This window comes from Pinus tabuliformis, chromosome 7 (assembly GCF_031772625.1).
Source record: "Pinus tabuliformis cultivar Carrire ecotype Pingquan chromosome 7, CPIR1, whole genome shotgun sequence".
Lineage (NCBI taxonomy): Eukaryota > Viridiplantae > Streptophyta > Pinopsida > Pinales > Pinaceae > Pinus > Pinus tabuliformis.
This window is the reverse complement of record NC_142293.1, coordinates 569,620,275-569,639,303: the sequence shown is the minus strand read 5'-3', so window position 1 is coordinate 569,639,303 and position 19,029 is coordinate 569,620,275. Positions and strand designations below refer to the sequence as shown.

Genomic DNA, 19,029 nt, shown 5'->3' with positions numbered 1-19,029 from the left:
TTAGAATAAACATCAATGTCCTCATCATCATTGTCACCACTGCTCTCCTCTACATCCTCCTCCTCCCCTGTATCCATAGTCGCCTCTGCATCCTGCTAGTGTGGAGGATGACCCCTCTACAATATCACCGTCATCAAATCTAATAGGCTCTAGCACTGGATCATTGAGATCCATGTTGGCCAATGCCAACTCAACACTGTTGTCCAGACCCATATCATCAGGAAAGAAATCCCACATATTTGTCCTTCCCTTCAACCACTCTTCCGTCTGCCTGTAAATAAGTCGAAGGTTGGTGTGCACATACACCATTGTCTCTGCCCTGGACTGCTCAAGCCTGCTCTTCTTCACACTACAAATTCCCATATGTGCTCCAATTCCTCTCACAACAAGAGGATGAAGTCACCTGAGATATGAGCCTCATGGCTAACTGCTGAAGAGGAGGGCTTGTTGCCCCATGATTTGCCCACCAAGAATAGGGCTTCTTAGCCTCCTATCTCTAATCACATCATATCCTACAAATCGACCAGTGTCAGTGGAAAACTCTGCAAAGGCATCCTCCACCTCATCAAGCAATGCTCTATCCTGAAAAACCCGCCTGAATGCATCTTTCCTCCCCTGTGAGATTTCACCATCCATGTGAGGAGGGAATCTGTGGCAAGGTTCACCATTCAACCACTCATGGTTGTAGTATTTTGGGTTCAATGAGTGAGTCAAACAATGTAAAAGTGTGCAATTCTTGTCCCATCTGCTGACAAGAATATCCGGTATAGTACCACAGAAGGCCTCTGGTGATGTCTCATACTTGGGGCACTCACTCTATAGAATAATGCTCTTCACAGACTCAATCATGGAATCCTATCCTTCATAAACCTCTCCTAGGATGGGTTTGTCTGTATCTGCAAATCAAAGCAAAGAAATGATAGGGTCCATGATCTGAATAATTAGATCTACCCTCTCCCACCAAACATCATCTAGCACTATTTCCTTCACTCTTTTAGAGGCTACTTGATCTGTCTTTCTCCAAAAAGACCAAAACTCAGAAATAACCATGGCCCCAAGAGCAGTCTTGACCTCCCTCAACCTCTTCAACATGATGAATGAAGAGGCAAATCGTGTATCAGCAATCTTCAACAATGATAGATTGTTGTACTCCTTGTAGATAGTGAGGGCATTTGTATGATTTTGCATGAAGTTACGGCTATGTCGTGCATCCTCAATAATGTTACCAATCCAAAGCACATCAGAAGCAATGAATTTCAGTACTAAGTTCAATGAATGGACAATGCAAGGTGTCCAAAACACTTGTGGATATTTAGCTTCCACAATCATGCCAGCAGCCTTGCAAACAGGTGCATTATCTGTAATGATTTGCACACAAGAATCAACACCTACATCTTCAATAACTTTAATGAATAACTCACCCATAAATTGTGCATCCTTGTATTCTCCAAGTGTATCCACTGCTTTCAAGAAAATTGGACCATTTCAACTTTCTTGATGAGTGGCTGTCGTGTTGGATATGTCCATCCATCAGAAACAATGCTAACCCCAGATTTTGGTCATGATGCTTTAATAGGCTCAAGCATTTTTTGCACCTCTTTTTTTGCCTTCGTCAACAATGTGGTTCTAAGCTTCTCTAAACCAAGAGGCACATACCATGATGGAGACCCGTGAGTTAGAGCTCGGCACATCTCAATAAATAGAGGTGAGCGTTCAACATTAAAGGATATGAAGTTTTGATAGAAAAAGAAGGCAATGGTGAGATCAAGCTCTTCCCGTTTCTCTTTTTGAAAAAACTTGTCCATTGGACCAAGTAAAATTGCTTTTCTTTTTGTTGCTTGTCCCCTAATAGAACTCTCAAATGGAAATTTGGTGGTGCCTTTCCTCAAAAATGGAAGGGGGTCATCATTCTTGGTTTTTCTTGATTTTGCAACCACATTTGCCACACCAACAATGAACTCTTTTTCCATTTCTTTCCTCTTTTGTAAAGGAACAGCGTTACAAGCTCCAACTCCACAACCTGGTAAAGCCAACAAATGGCATTTCACATGGTAATATGTGCTTGTGAAAGTATTGTGACAAAAGTTGCATCTCTAATGCACATTGCCTCCTCCCTTCACCTTGGCGCTTGGCCCATCCCTCTTCTGACATATTTCCACAAGGGATATTTCTCAATGTTGTCTTTAGGAGGAAGTCTTCCCTCAACATTACTTGCAGCAGACTCTAATGATATTGGGGGACGAGGGGCATCTCCAATGGAGACATTCTTCCTTTTCCTTTTCCCCCTACCTGCTGCCCTGGATTGAGCCATGAATACTGTAAAAAAAATAAACAAAACATGCACAAATTTGTAAAAGAAATGCATATACAAACTGTTGTAATACAAATGCAAAAAAGTAGACATGAAATGAACTTACTTGGTGCTTGAATCTCCTTGTTGAGTGCTCCAAACCCTTCGCTCCTTGCTCCAAACTTCTAACAGCAAACCCACAGCTCACTGTTTGCAAAAGGAATGAGAGAAAATGGTAAATAAAAAAAGGAATGTGTTGTTTTTAAAGCCCACGGGTTTCATTTTCGCCGGATTCGAATCCGGTTTTCAGGACACGTTGTGTCCTAATGGGACACGACCCAGATTCGAGCGTGTCCCGTTAGGACACGACGTGTCCCGTTAGGACACGACATGTCCCGAATTTGGGATTCAAATTCCCTCGAATCGTGTCTGCTTCATAGGATTCGGACACTTCAGGAAGAAATGACGAATCTGGTTTCATAGCTCTCAAGAGAAGAGAGGTTTTGGCCCTGGCAGAGAGCCAACATCTTGTGCTCTTTTTGTTATGTTTTGATAGCAATTTGATGAAGTACACACATGCACTAATAAAAAGAAGAAGAAGCTAACAAGAAAAGTAAAAATACTCCACAAATTGTTATCAAGTAACGAAGAATCACACTACACAAAGGTGACACATCAAGGAAAGGGCACTTCAAGAACACCCATCAAGGAGAAGCATCTACAACGTTGACGCATCAAGCCTAGAAGTCTCAATCGCTTCAAGGACAAGAAGGGTATACAATCCACCATTCATCAACGAGGTCTACAAAGCTAGAAGAAGAGCCTTCCATGAAGGCCCCTACAAAGAAGAGCATATTGAAGCAGGACCTACATGAAGCTACAAGTCATCAAGCAAATCTCATGATCAAGCAAGTCCACTTGAAGAAGGCAACTTGAAGAACATCAAGATCCAAGGAAAAGAAGCCATCAAGCCTTCAAGGAGGAAGCAAATCCATTACATCTCAAAATCTATCAAGTAAGTACATGTCCCCTTCTGAATATGCATCAATGTCTTTTTGCAAGGAAAGCAATAAATTGGTAGGTACCAATAACTTTCTTGCATGGAAGAAGAGGACTGATCTACTACTCAAGGAGAATGAACTCCTAGAGCATGTCAAAGGGAATATCACTATCCCTGCTAAGGAACAGACTCAAACCTTAGCCAAGTACAATAAGGATGAGACAAGAACTCAAAGGATTCTGATAGAATCAATCAAAGACTCTCTCATTCCCTATGTCTCCAAGTTTGAGACATCAAAAGAAATTTATGACAAGCTAGTGGAGCTATTCTCGGTATCTACAACCAGAGAAGTAATATCTTTGAGGAATGAATATACAAGATGAAGATAATAGAGGAAGGAATAGCTCCCTACTTCATGAAAATATCTTAAATGAGAGATCAACTTTACGAGCTTGGGGAAGTCATGTCCAACAGAGAGATGACAACTGTAGTACTCAATGCTCTACTTGAGGAGTGGCGAAACTTCACATCAAGCATGTATGCCAAGAAGGAAGCAACCACTCTCAGTGAAATGTGGTCTCTATGCAAGACAAAGGAAACCAAACTTAAGGCAAAAGAAGATGTAGGATCAAAGGAGCAAGCATTTGCTACCATGGCCAAAAGAAAGGGTAAATTTGGCAAGTTTGGTCCACGAAGAACAAACAACAAAGACATGTCCAAAATCCAATGTTTTGGATGCCAAGAATATGGACACTACAAAAGGAATTGTCCTAAGCTTAAGAAGGACAACAACAACAAAAGGAAGAGAGAAGAAGCTCACATAACTCAAGAGATGAAAGAAGAAGGAAAGAAGCAAAAGAAGGAAGATCCTCTGAATCTCTACTATGACTAGGTCAAACTCTTTACTTCTAGACTTCTTTCAAAGTTTTGAGTAAGATAGGAGCATGTAGGAGTAGATTATAATTGCATGGCTAGAAACATCCTCTAGAATCTAAAAGCATGATGTACAGAGTTCTAGATACTCATGAAAATGTAGCATTTAATAATGAGAATAAAAATGCATGGGTAGAAATATCTTCTAGAATATAGGAGCATGGTAGATATAGCTCAAGATATTCATATAGAAGGAGCATATCTAGTACAAAACCGCATCCATGATAAAAGAAAAAAATTAATCATGATTAAGTATCTTAGAAGACCTCCATCATCAAAGGAAAAGAAACATTTACAAGGCAAGGATCTTTAAGATCCTATGATGGAATATCCAAAAGAAGGTTCATGAAGCAAGGGAGATGTCTCATTGGGAATCCCATGGGATTCAAGAAAAGGATGATATGCAAGCAAGCTAAGATGAAGCAAGAAGGGCCACACCAAAGGATGATCGGAGAATCAAGATGAGGTATGTATGCATTAAAGTTTAGTCATGTTATCATGTGTATATTATTGAGTCATGGGATAGTTCTATAACATGATCAAGCATGAAAGAATCTCTTTCACCAAGAACATGCTCAAAGGCATGCACCACAATGCAATGAAGGTCAACAAGAGAAAATGCTCAAATAAGGAGTATAAGAGTTCTGACTAAGAAGCAAGAAGAAATGTTGACAAGTCCAGAAAGCAAGCAATGAAGGAATGCTCTCACACGAAGCATTAGATGGTTGACCTATCCATTTGAGAAGAAGCAAATGAAGAAAGAGATCAAGCATGTGGAAGAACACCATGATCACTGAGAATCACTGTCTAACCAGATACTTTGAAGATGTTCCCTGAAAGAAGGCAAGACAACTCTGATAAAGGAAGAAAGGACCCTTGACACCTATGAAGGCCTTGGAGATATAAAAGATGCAGATAACTGATTCTACTCTACGAAGATGTTGTGATGAAGAAACCATCCAACAAAAAGAAATGTTTAAGCAATATCGGGATAAAGTCATGAGGGACTACTAGGTCGAACCATGTAAACAAGCAAGTACAACAAAGCATCCATGAAAAGAATATTCCAAAGCATGGACAAGATGACAAAGGAGTAGCCAAGATGACAAATTAAACCTGATGTATGACATGAAAGCCACTTTCCTCCAAGCAAGCAATGACATGACAAACAAGGGAGGAAAGTGATCGATGGATGGTGCCCTACCTAGAAGAAGTTCGAACAAAGATTTCATGACATCAATAAAGGAAGGAGATCAAGTAGTTGAAGGACCCACGAAGAAGAAGTTTTCGATGAAGAAAAGAGTCCCCAGTTAAGAGGGAGCTCTGACAGATCCCTGATCAAGAGGGAGTTTTGGATCACCCCTGATTACAAAGGAGTGACAATTGTGTTTTCCATTTCATGGGTCACGCACTAGACCAGGACTAACAGTCGTGAGTCCAGATGAAGGCCATGAATGGAAATGTAGACACAACATTCTTGTCTCCACTTGGGAAGAAAGAATGGAAGGATTGGGTAATCATCTGGCATCTGATACTCTTTGAGGATGTTTAGGGCATCCAAGACAAGAGTAAGCAAGAGGACCGATATTCTTTGAGGGCTAGGAACCCAAGATAAGAATAGTCCTAGAAGGTCATACTCGGAAAACACCAGGGTGGGTATGTACCTTGAGAGAATGATGAAGGTGTCTATAAATCATTGGTCTTGCCAGCATTATAGCTCATGGTCTCGTAAAGAGATGGAGTTGTTAGTCAAGGCCTTGCACTATGACAATGTTGATGGATATGATGCTATAACAGATGGATTGCTAATCCGGTTTCTCTTATGTGAATTCTTCAAGATTGACAATAACCAAACACCTTGTAATGTTGTATGAATACCTCCCTAGTTAAGAAGGAGTGTTGAAGGAAGTGTAACTAGGTTCGATCTTCATAAATGTACTTTTGATATTTGTACTTATTCAAGAAAAGAAATATTATTTTTATAATATATGTCAATGATTTTCTTGCTCATTCAAGTAGGTCTAGCACATGTCAAAGTGCTATAGGTGAGTCAAATAGTCAAAAGAAATGTTGAAGGCCTTAATGGCATGTTACACCATGTATAAATATGCATTAAAGTCAACGGGAAAACCTCCAAGCAAAGTCAAGTCTACTCCTATACAATGGCACCTTTAAAAAGCTCCTTCAAGCATGCTACACCACCTTGGAAGCTATCCGCAAATTGCTCAACAAATCAGCCTACAATCTGCCCTCAAAGTTGGCTTACAAACAGAGGACTAGTCGGCCTTCTAGTCGGCCTAAATGGAGGGACAGTCCTCTATTTATAGAGGTGTCCACTCCAAAGACAACGCATCAATTGTGCTAACTGGGTTAGGGCTAATGAGGAAGGTAGAGCTCATGCTAGGCTTTTTCCCACTTGCTAAATAACGTCCCAATCATCTTTTGCATTTTACATTTTCTTTCATGGTGATTTTATATGCTTTTACCTTTATTTTAGTTCCATCAACATCTGGGGCCAAGTTTTCAGGCCCCGACTCAAGAATGTGGATGAAAGGTGCCAATCCCAATGACCAAGCACTACCAACATAAAGAATGGAGATGAATAATAGGGAAATATCTAGAGTGGTATGTATGGATGGATAATCTTAAACATGCTACTTCAGTCAACACTCTCCCCAATAGTGCCCTTCCCAAACACTTAGGCCTCAGATGACGTACCACTAGACTAGAGTCAAAGACTAGCCTCCTATGTGAAGTGAGGGAACATGAATACAATCGAGATTGGTCCATGATCCAATTTGCTCGCGAACCATATTAGTTTGCCTATAACATTAAACGAAAGCACATGATTCTAAAATGATTAAAGTACTTGCCAATAGATGAACCACCTTCCTTCAAGAAGAAACCCTAGATGTGAGAGAGATCTAATTGGAGCAATAGGTGGAGGATCCTAGCATAATGTTATCTCTTGATCATCATAGAGTTGTTGGCTAGCTAACTATCCAAAGAAAAGAAAATTTTCTCCTCTAGGTTACCCACTTTTTCATGTGTAACAAGCACCATTATGATTATGTGTTAGTATTTCTTGCTTGCAAATTATATGATGCCTTCCACAGTTTGATTAGGCAAAGATTGTTGATCAAGTCGAGAATAATTAATTATATTAGGGTCCAAGATAGTAGATTGTTGAAATATGTAACTAGGTTCAGTCTTCAAAATGACGTGTAATCATAATTTATGCATTTAATGTAAAGAGAAAAATAAATTTATTATTGTCATTCTTGAGGCATGGGTTTCATGCTCAACGAAAATTTATTTTTATAGGTCAAGCACCCATTGAATGCTTCTAGGTTTGTCATAGAGTCAGGAAGTCAATTGAGTCATTGTCATGTATGGAAGACCCTTTTAGGCATGTTACATCTTGTAAAGAAAATTTATGTAAAGTCAAAGTGTCAAATAGACACTCCAAGACCTTGTCACCATCAAAAGAACAAGTCGACCTCTATGAGTGGACAAGCCGACCTACAGACAAAAATTCGACCTAGAGAAAGACTTATATATCAGGAAGACCTCGACCTCATTTGAGGAGAAGACAAGCAACTCGTGGAAGCACAAGAAGAACATAGAATACCTAGTGAAGGGAAGAGGAAACCAAGGAAAGCAAGTCCTAGAAAATTGTTTTTGGGTCCTCTACACCTCACACGTGTGAGAAAGATAGGGCATCAATTGCAGCAGTAAGGCCAAAATCCCAGCTACCCTAAGTGACCGAAATCAGGTGTGAAAAAGACAGTTTGCAAGCTGGGTAGTCAAGAAGAAGAAGGCTATCCAACCGAAGAAGGAAAGGAAGCAAATTCATCATTATTACCCCACACATGCCATCTAGGGTCTTTGTAGTCGAAGTTGCAGAAGAAGTTGTTGGGGGTTGAAGTTGCAAAAGAAGTTGTTGGGGGTTGAAATTCCTAGAGAAGTTGTTGGGGTCAAAGTTGCAAAAGAAGTTGTTGGGGATCGAAGTTGTTGGAGAAGCTGATGGGGTCGAAGTTGCAGAAGTTGTTGGGATCGAAGTTGCTAGAGAAAAGAAAGCTCATCAAGGAGGAAAAGATTGACTTGGTCTTGGAGGGGACTTTGACAAGGGTCCTAGGTCTTGAAATTCGTCATTTGAAGTTCTATAAGAAGAGAAGAATTCTTGTTGGTTGTTTTCCTCTCAAGAGGAGAGGTTTTGGCTCTGGTTGATAGCCTACAACTTGTGTCCTCTTGTCCCATTAATCTTTATTGTTTGGTAGTTGCTTGATGATAAGAACACTAATTATAATCAAGTGAAAGAAGAAGTTAATCAGGTCAAGTAAAAACACATCACAAGCAGTTATCAAAGTAAGAGAAATCGCCTAATCTAGCTGCTCCTAGATTTCTCAACACAGAGAGACACTCAACTAGCTAAATTGGTATGTATTTCTTACACTATCTGGTTTAGATCTTGTGTTTTTATTGAAGTTGAATTATGTATAACTAAAATTTTTATGTCTAATTTACTAATTCTATATAAATATAGATGTAATACACAGTTGTCAGATAAAGGCTATCTTTTGATCAAGGATGCTCAAAAATTAGACGCATTGGTATATGCTGATTTTATATCTGCCCTTGTAGCACTGAGGAAATGGATACAAGTCATCATTGTATATACCTTTCAACTTAATCTTCAGTTTTGTAAATATTTCTCTGTTAACATAAGATATTTTTCAATTAAGAAAAGCAACAGTACATTATCCATTAATGACTTGACATGTATAAGTTCTGAACAGACTGTAGTATCTATCAAGCCCAAATAGTGTCAATCGTTTGGCACAGGTTCATACTAGTGTGTGTGTGTACACAGTGTTCCATATAGTGCCAGGTCAACCACTGAAAAGGATGACTTGAAGCTTGAAAATGAAGAATATATGCAGTGTAAAATGCTGTAAGCAGCATCCACTGACCTGTAATTTTATCACAGAATTATCAGCACTAAAAGGGTATTTAATATTGATTGGCACCGTAAGTGTAAAGTATGTATCATCTTTAGTGGACACTCTTAAGAGTTCATCTACAACATAAGGTGTTTAAGACAGTTGATAAGTTCATTATGCTTCTGTCTTTCTTAAAGTATGAAAATAAAAGTTCCATGATACATACAGTTAAAAATATTTGGAGGGTACAGGATGAACCTTGTTCAGCTAATTCATGGAACATTTCCTCTGTATCTACACCTTATGAAAAGCATCACTAGTAGAATGCATCTAAAGAACTGAAAAGGTCTTTGTTATCAAAGAACTTGCAAATGGAAATTATCTAATGTGTGAATATACACATAAAAAATCAGAATTTCCCATCAGCAATTATTAAATTCAGAACATTAAACTTGAAGTTCAATCCAGATATTTGGATTATTGAGAAAACCTTGGTCTGCTTTAAAACAGCCACTGAATCAAAACTACTCAGTACTTTCCAACTGTAAGACAAATTATCACAATGTTATGCAAACTTCTCACCTCTGACCTCTGCTGCAGAGGTGTCAAAACAGCTACAAGTGTCTTTGGATTAGGCCTCTCACGTGGCTCATATTGTAAACAACGTGAAGCAATGCGCACAAGCTCAGTTCCTTCTTCTGTTGGAAATTTCCCTTCTAAGTGGGAATCCATTAGTAGTAGCATATTTTTTCCCCGTATCAAATCAAGAGCCTGCAATACATTCACAACACTTGAATACATCACCATAAAAATATTTTGCACACGCAATATCTATTCTTGAAAGAAAGTAGCAAAACACTGTATGCTCAACAGTGATAGAATACATGTGTACATGCTTCAGAGCCCTCGTTGGGTTCTGATATGAAGCATTTGCTTTGTGGAATATCCCCCAAAAAATATATGTGTTTCATTAAATGAATGGACTCGAGAACGAAAAGCACAAGCTTTGAAATCAAATGTGCATATTGACTAACACATTATCTCGCCAGGGGGCATAACAGCAATCAATACTTTAACTCCAACATAATAAAAAAGAAATCACCACAGAATTACAACAATAACCAAAAATTGATGAGAATAGTTATTCAAATTCTCTGATATTAAACACTATGTATGTGTTTTGCTGTAGACCATTACACCTTTAATCACTTGTATTTGGTTAGCAATAGAACAGAACTTTTATATATAGAAAACCAGTGAAGCGTCAAAACTCCAGTTTAAGCTTGAATAATGGTAGCATGGTGGATACAGTAATGATGGGGCCTTATCCTCATGTATTTGTCACAAGCAACAATTTTGTGGTACCTTACATGAGATGCTTTCTTACCACAGAGTGCATCTGAAAACCATGAAGTCATTGTTTTCCACCTACAATACAAGGATCAAGGAGTCTTGTGTGAAACACTGAAATCAAGACAGCCAATTATGCTTTGCATAATAAAATAACCCTTAATATTTGGTTCAAGTATTTGACTTGTCCATGGATAATGTGAAGAGACCACTTTATTCGCTGCCCAAATCTCTGTCACAATTACTTGATACTAATATGAGGGAATGGTTTTGAGGAAAATCAAAATCTAGCCATCCAATAGAAATCTATTCCCATGTCTTTGAAAAAAAGAATTAAATATGATGTCAATACTCAAAATTAGAAACTTCAGAATATCCGATTGTGTGAATTAGTTATAAATTAAAAGATATTAGACTCTCCTTTCCTCTTAAATTCTCCAATTTATTACCAACAGAGTTATATATACTTTATTGCTTAAAAAGGGTTTTCATCTTGCATCATTCATTGCATTCCTGTGATCACAAATTACGGAACCTTTTTTGAATCGGCATATTCTGTTTGGTCACCTCTAAAGCTCATATCACCTCCATCATCCAAACCTTATCTCCATGACTAAATTCTCTGTGTGACTTTTCTGGTTGGGCTCAAACACCTTGAATCTTTTATTATAATGATTGTTCCTGGAATGTGTACTTTGGTTTCATAGCATCCACATGAAAGGTAAGGATGGAGAGTTTTCAAGTATTTTCAACGATGGGGACTTCTAAAATTTTACCAAGGTTGAAGAGCTTTTAATCTTTCTAAGGTGGACGCTGCATTTTTCATGGAACAAATAAACACATCATAGGCCAGAGAGATAGATGACACAAACAACAGGGATACCAGAAAAATCCCGCCTCAAAAAAACCAAAAAGGCAAGCATATGCTCCTGCACACCAAGAAAAAGGGGACTACCAAGAAAACCCCATGCTAAAAAAGGCTTAATGGCAAGCATATACTCCTACAGCATGAAAAGAAAGTGAAATGACATCACAAGCAATGCCAACTCCTTAAATCGCCTCAAATCCCCTGATCTAAAAGAGGAAGGATCCTCCTCAAAAGCACTTTTACATCAAATTTAAGGTAATTGTGATGTAATTAAGGGTTGTATGATTATCAGAAGTGCATAAGAGAGAGAGGTCATATTACTCTCTGCTCTCAGCATGTTCCTTCTTCGTCTCTTTAGGCTGGCAATAAATATTTCATCCATTTTCCTGTTCTTAACATTCATGCTAGATGTGTCATATAGGATGAGTAATGGAAATGGGTTGAAAAGATAACTTCGCTAAACATGAACTATATATTGCACAATACACCAATAGAATTGCAACATTAACAAGGCATTTCTCTATTTTCCTAATTTGCTTCTAAAATATAACTACTAAAAGTACTTCTCACCTGTTATAGCATTTCCAAAACCTTGAACAATTTTTGAAAACATGGCATATAAACAAATTTCTGCCACTCTCTTTTACGCTGCTTAAATTAATAGAAAATATGATTAACAAAAATAACATACAATCAGCACAAGACTACCTGCAAGCCAAGATAAGGGCATTTAGGTCTGAGTGCTCCTTAAGCACATAATCTCTCACATCTCTTAACTAAAGACTCCTTTTAACTCTAAACAGCAAACTAATCTCACTAAGAAGATGCTCCCTAAAACAAAATTGAAAATGCACTACCACTAAAAACAGCTTCACAATGAGCCTTCCGCAAATTAGACAATGTATTAATTCTATAACAATACCTAGCATGTTATACATGAAGAGGTCCAATGGAGACAACATCACGTCAAAGCATTAATTTCAAAAAAATCTTACTAAAGAAAACATGATGCAAAATGTCCAAAACTAAGCTCTGGTAAACCCATACATACTTGCAGGTCCAAAATAAATGACTCTGTCTCAACCTCACCACAATGTGGACACATGTCCTCTGTAAAACCTGTTCTAGACAGTCATTCCATGAAAGTAAACCCTGGTATATCAGCAGCCCATGGGGTGTTAACTCAATGAACCTATGCCATAGGACGTACATTCACAGGATATTAAAGGATACCCCCAATTTCACAAGATAATTAAAAATACCTTCCAAAATCCTTTGTTGAACATCCCCCACCCCCCAATACACTTTCAATTTAAAACGACAACATTTTCACTAGATACTCTATGTAAACATTTTTTTGTAACATTCTTTATACCACTTTTTATTTCTACTCCTAGTAAGGTGACACGAGTCACGACACAACTCTAACACACCTTGGATGAGGTTCATACAAACCAGTGTTACTTGGGAGCGGAAGCGAAAGCGGGGAGCGGGAGCGAAAATGGGTGCGGGAGCAACATTTTCAAAAGCTCCCGGTTTGGGAGCGAATCCCGAAGCATTTTTATATATATATATATATAATTTTATATTTTGATACATATATGTCAACAAAAACATGTAGAATTATGAATTAGATATAAAAAACCTAAAAAACCATAGATTGAACCATATAACAACAATCATCTAGAAGTTATAATCTTCATCAACCACGTCCACAAGTTAGTAACATAGTAACATACAACATATCGAGTCTCGTGATTCATCAATCTTAAAGTTTCAAACTTTCAAAATTCAATATATAACATTTATCATCAGTGATCACCAAAGTTGTACTTGTAAGCTAAGTGTAACCATTACAACAAATAATATCTAACATGAAATGAAATGAAACAACTTTCAACGTTCATGAAGCATCATATTCATAATTCATTACTAATGAGTTATAATCGCCAACTTCAATCTTAAATTGTCATATATTGTTTAAAAATATCATAATAAATATGAAAGAGTCAACAATTATAGAAACTACTAGAAACTAGAAAAGACAAGTAAATCTATTATCTATTGCTTTGCTTGGGCCTCTTGCCACCACGAGAAATGTCTAGTTTTTTAGTCTTGTTGGAAAATCAGGATCTTTGTCATTAATATCACCCTCTAAGCATTAAAATCCAGAGGTATCTTTGTCATTACCTCTGAATCTGTATAGGGATCTTTGTCATTAATATCACCCTCTAAGCATTAACATAAGATAGAAAAAGCATAGCATGTCAAGTCAAGATTTTGTTTGAGTGATGCGTACATTTTTAGGAGGGTCATGATAGAGGAGTTTGACTAACACATGATATGAAATGTATTTACATGATGATGAAATCTAGGCATATATAGATATGTCCTTTTGATTGAAACCCTAGCTTGGTCTAGGTCAAATGTATTAATGTTGTTGGACATATGATATGCTTATGGTTATGAATTCCTAGATATGTGTGTTGACCTAGTTATTGATGGTCATAAGTCTTAGGATTCTAGGAATATGATATTTGGGAATCTAGGGTTTTGCAACTAAACCCTAGTGTTAGTTACAAATTGTCTAGTATGTCTGATATAACAATCTGAGATCTATTTATTTAATGATCGCTGAGATTGTGTAAATCAAAATTCTAGGGTTTTGGAGTTGAACCTTAGTCGAAATAAAATCTTTGATGAATGATGACAATATGATAATTTGAGATTTGTGAGAGATTGTTGAAATTTGAGTTTTGTATCGATTTGACGGTTTATCGGAAATCTAGGACTTGCAACTAACCCTAGTGGAAGTTGGTCATGTTAATGACTAAGTTGTGATTGACTTTGATTGATTCTTTTGTATGAAATCTAGGATTTGCATGAAACCCTAGTGAGAAGTCTAACATATGAATTTTGAAAAGTTGTTGGATGCTTTATATTTGTCTAAATTGTTTCTAGGGTTTGTTATATGTTGTAGTAAGGTATGGCATACCTTTGGAAGACACATTGAAACCCTAGATGGAATGAAAGTTGCTATGAAGTAGTTTAGGGTTTGTAACTAAGTCTCTAGCAAGATGTTGAAGAGTACATGTCTCTTGTTTGTAATTAAGTCTAGCATATGATATGTATAAAGTTGAAATGCTTCCGTGTTTTTAATATGGCTAACATCATGCTTCTATAAATTTGGTTGTACTTGCTATATAAGTTGTGCAGGTACACAATCTTCAATTTAGTGAAGATGCTCATTGATAAGCATGATGAGGATGATAGTAACTCTGATGAAATAGTTGGAAGCCATGAAAGATTCTCCGATGACGAAAGGAAAAAGTAGAAATCCCTAAGTTAAGAGGGAGTCTGGATGAAATCTCCCTAGGTTAAGAGGGAGCTCAAATGGAAGGAATTTCCCTAGGATAAGAGGATGGTTGAGAATATTCCTTGTATAGGAATGATTATATCCTCTCTATTTAAGAGGGAATGATAGATATGATTCTCTGCTTCATGTGTCATGCACTAGACCAGGACTATCAACCGTAACTGTTAGTGAAGGCCATGAGTAGGAAAAGCAAATTGAAGAATGCATTTTGAGGTGTTGCTGAAAAAGGAAAGCAGGATCCGATTGAAGAATATGTTGTTGCATATGAAGTAGGAATGATAAGGTCTAAAATCTCGAACCTTTGAAGTTTTGGTAATGTTGGGTTTGCTATGTTTCTACATTGAAATACTAGCTCATTAGGGTTTGGTGGAATGTGTGAGCAAGACCCTTATATTGACTTAGAAATGATTTCCTTGGTACATGTGTGTTTGTGTGATCAAACCCTAGTCTAATCTAGTTTGTATATCTAACTCTTATTTGATATTTTTGTCAAGTTGGGTTTGACTAACACATGATATGAAATGTATTTGCATGATGATGAAATCTAGGCATATATAGATATGTCCTTTTGATTGAAACCCTAGCTTGGTCTAGGTCAAATGTATTAATGTTGTTGGACATATGATATGCTTATGGTTATGAATTCCTAGATATGTGTGTTGACCTAGTTATTGATGGTCATAAGTCTTAGGATTTAATGGAAGTCCTTGTTTGAGATTTTAGGAATATGATATTTGGGAATCTAGGGTTTTGCAACTAAACCCTAGTGGTAGTTACAAATTGTCTAGTATGTGTGATATAACAATCTGAGATCTATTTATTTAATGATTGTTCAGATTGTGTAAATCGGAATTCTAGGGTTTTGGAGTTGAACCTTAGTCGAAGTAAAATATTTGATGAATGATGACAATATGATAATTTGAGATTTGTGAGAGATTGTTAAAATTTGAGTTTTGTATGGATTTGATGGTTGATCGAAAATCTAGGATTTGCAACTAACCCTAGTAGAAGTTGGTCATGTTAATGACTAAGTTGTGATTGACTTTGATTGATTCTTTTGTATGAAATCTAGGATTTGCATGAAACCCTAGTGAGAAGTCTAACATATGAATTTTGAAAAGTTGTTGGATGCTTTATATTTGCCTGAATTGTTTTTAGGGTTTGTTATATGTTGTAGTAAGGTATGCCATACCTTTGGAAGACACATTGAAACCCTAGATGGAATGAAAGTTGCTATGAAGTAGTCTAGGGTTTGTGACTAAGTCTCTAACAAGATGTTGAAGAGTACATGTCTCTTGTTTGTAAGTAAGTCTGGCATCTGATATGTATAAAGTTGAAATGCTTCCGTGTTTTTAATATGGCTAACATCATGCTTCTATAAATTTGGTTGTACTTGCTATCTAAGTTGTGCAGGTACACAATCTTCAATTTGGTGAAGATGCTCGTTGATAAGCATGATGAGGATGATAGTAACTCTGATGAAATGGTTGGAAGCCACGAAAGATTCTCCGATGACGAAAAGAAGAAGTAGAAATCCCTAAGTTAAGAGGGAGTCTGGATGAAATCTCCCTAGGTTAAGAGGGAGCTCAAATGGAAGGAATCTCCCTAGGATAAGAGGATGGTTGAGAATATTCCTTGTATAGGAATGATTAGATCCTCTCTGTTTAAGAGGGAATGATAGATATGATTCTCTGCTTCATGTGTCATGCACTAGATCAGGGCTAACAACCGTAACTGTTAGTGAAGGCCATGAGTAGGAAGAAAATGTATCATTGAGGAATTTTTTGTCAAAGATTAGGTTGTCCTACTATGGAAAGTTGAGAAGCAACATCTGTTGTCTGAAATACCCCAGAGGTTTGTATTTGATTATGTACATGTGAAAATATTATTGGTTGGGGTTGTGTTTGTAGAGGTGAATCTCTCGAATGTTTTGATAGCATGCTGGTTACCGATCAATTAATCTTGAGGCTTTGTGAGTGAAGCGTTCCCTAGGAAGACATCTAGTCAAGACTCTCTGTTGATGTCTGGGTCCCGAAGTTGGAAATATTGTGTCGGTTATTAAGACATGTTTTGGATAAACACTTGGATTTTTGGGTTGATGGTTAGCAAGTTAGCCTGATGGTGAGGAATCTAGTCCATGGCATTGCGATGCCTAAATTGTTGAGAGACCACTTGGATAGATTGCCCTGGTTAGGAATCTAGTCCATGGCATTTCGGTGCCTAAAGTTCTTCATGGTTCATATAGTTTGAGATCCTCCATTGTATTTGTACAGTATGAATACCTCCCTAGTTAAGAGGGAGTGTTGGAAAATGTAACTATGTTCGGTTTCATTAATGTACTTGAGTCATCATGTAATGTACTTGTCAAAAGAGTAAAGAAAAAAAATATTATTATTATTGTGACTTATTAAAGCATGGGTTTCATGCTTGGGTCACCATGTTTTAGGTCAAAGTTCCCATTGAGGACTTTAGGATTTATTATGAGCCAATAGAGTCATTGTACTTTTAAAGAGACCCTTTTGGACTTTTGAATCATGTAAAACAGTTAAGTATTGAGTCAAATATGAATTATGTAACCTCCACACCATGTCGGCCTAGAAGAATATCAAGTCGGCCTAAGGACACTATTCGACATCACATGGAGCCTATAAAAGCAAGCTCATCGAATTCAATTGGAGCATCATTCTCTCACACAAGTTCAATCTCTCTTGTAGCTAGCAAGAAGTGTGAAGTTCTCTTGTAGCTTGGAAGAAGTACGAAGTCTGTTGTCGGGAAGCCGAAGTGAATGTGAGTTTGGGGAAGTCTAAGGTGAAAGGAAAAATCAAAATTTTGGTGTCTCTCTCTCTGTTTCGTGATCTGGATTGGGAACTTGAAGTCTCCTAAGTTTCGATGTTGGGGAAGCTGCTGACTAGTCGAAGTTGTTGGAAGGAGTTGAAGATCTGGGAGGCTAACTTGGTGTGCAGGGAAAGTCTGGTCTTGGTCTAGGGTGAAGAGTGTTAAAGAATACTATTGAAAGGAAGAATATCTTGACTGGATTTTCCCCTCGAGGGGGGTTTTGCCCTGGCATGTGCTTATATCTTGTGTCTCTTGTTTTGTGATCTTCATACACAGCGTTACTTGGGAGCGAGAGCGAAAACAAGGAGCAAGAGCGGGAGTGACATTCTCAAAAGCTCCCGGTTTGGGAGCGATTTCGGAAACATTTTTTATATAATATATATTTTTTTATATTTTTTATATTTTGATGCATATATGTCAACAAAAGCATGTAGAATGATGAATTATATATAAAAAACATTAAATAAAACAATAACAACATAGACAAAACAAAAACATTAAAAAAAAAAAACAAACAAACAAACCATAGATTGAACCATATAACAACAATCATCTAGAAATTATAATCTTCATCAACCACGTCCACAAGTTAGTAATATAGGAACATACAACATATTGAGTCTCAGGATTCATCAATCTTAAAGTTTCAAGCTTTCAAAATTCAATATATAACATTTATCATCATTGATCACCAAAGTTGTACTTGTAAGCTATGTGTAACCATTACAACAAATAATATCTAACATGAAATGAAATGAAACAACTTTCATGAAGCATCATATTCATAATTCGTTACTAATGAGTTATAATTGCCAACTTCAAACTTAAATTGTCATATATTGTTTACAAAAATATCATAATAAATATGAAAGAGTCAATAGTTATAAAAACTACTAGAAACTAGAAAAGACAAGTAAATCTATTATCTATTGCTAATGCTTGGGCCTCTTGCCGCCACAAGAAATGTCTAAGCATTAATATCCAAAGGTATCTTTGTCATTACGTCTGGATCTGTATAGGGATCTTTGTCATTAATATCACCCTCTAAGCATTAACATAAGATAGAAAAAGCATAGCATGTCAAGTCAAGATTTTGTTTGAGTGATGCGTACAGTTTTAGGAGGGTCATGATAGAGGAGTTCGACAACCAATATCACTAACATCAAGGTACATAGAGGGATTGGTGCTCTTAATTAAATACGAGTTCCATACCCTAATACATGACAAAATCCAATGGAAACATTGCAAGCCCCCCAATCCTGAAATCCTGAAAAACTGATAAGTCTACTGGATTTTGAATGAAAGCTAAAATTTTACTTTCTCCATATGAAATCCAATGAGGTCAGAACCACTCTCAAACATCCTGAGTCATTTCATAGTAATGTTAAAAATTTAAGTAAAAGGATGAAAATGAAGATTAAGGAGAATGTCACT

The 19,029-nt window shown here is 37.1% G+C and overlaps 1 protein-coding gene across 4 annotated transcripts in view; it reads right to left on the bottom strand.

Moving 5' to 3' along the window:
• The window catches only part of BSK1 (BR-signaling kinase 1), a 202,526-nt gene that overhangs the window by 96,699 nt on the left and 86,798 nt on the right, over window positions 1-19,029 (bottom strand). For all 4 annotated transcript variants that reach the window (XM_089458521.1, XM_089458522.1, XM_089458524.1 and 1 more), the window contains exon 8: window positions 9,749-9,937. In XM_089458521.1, coding sequence (XP_089314647.1) covers window positions 9,749-9,937 — 189 coding nt within the window. The remainder of the gene's footprint in view (window positions 1-9,748; window positions 9,938-19,029) is intronic.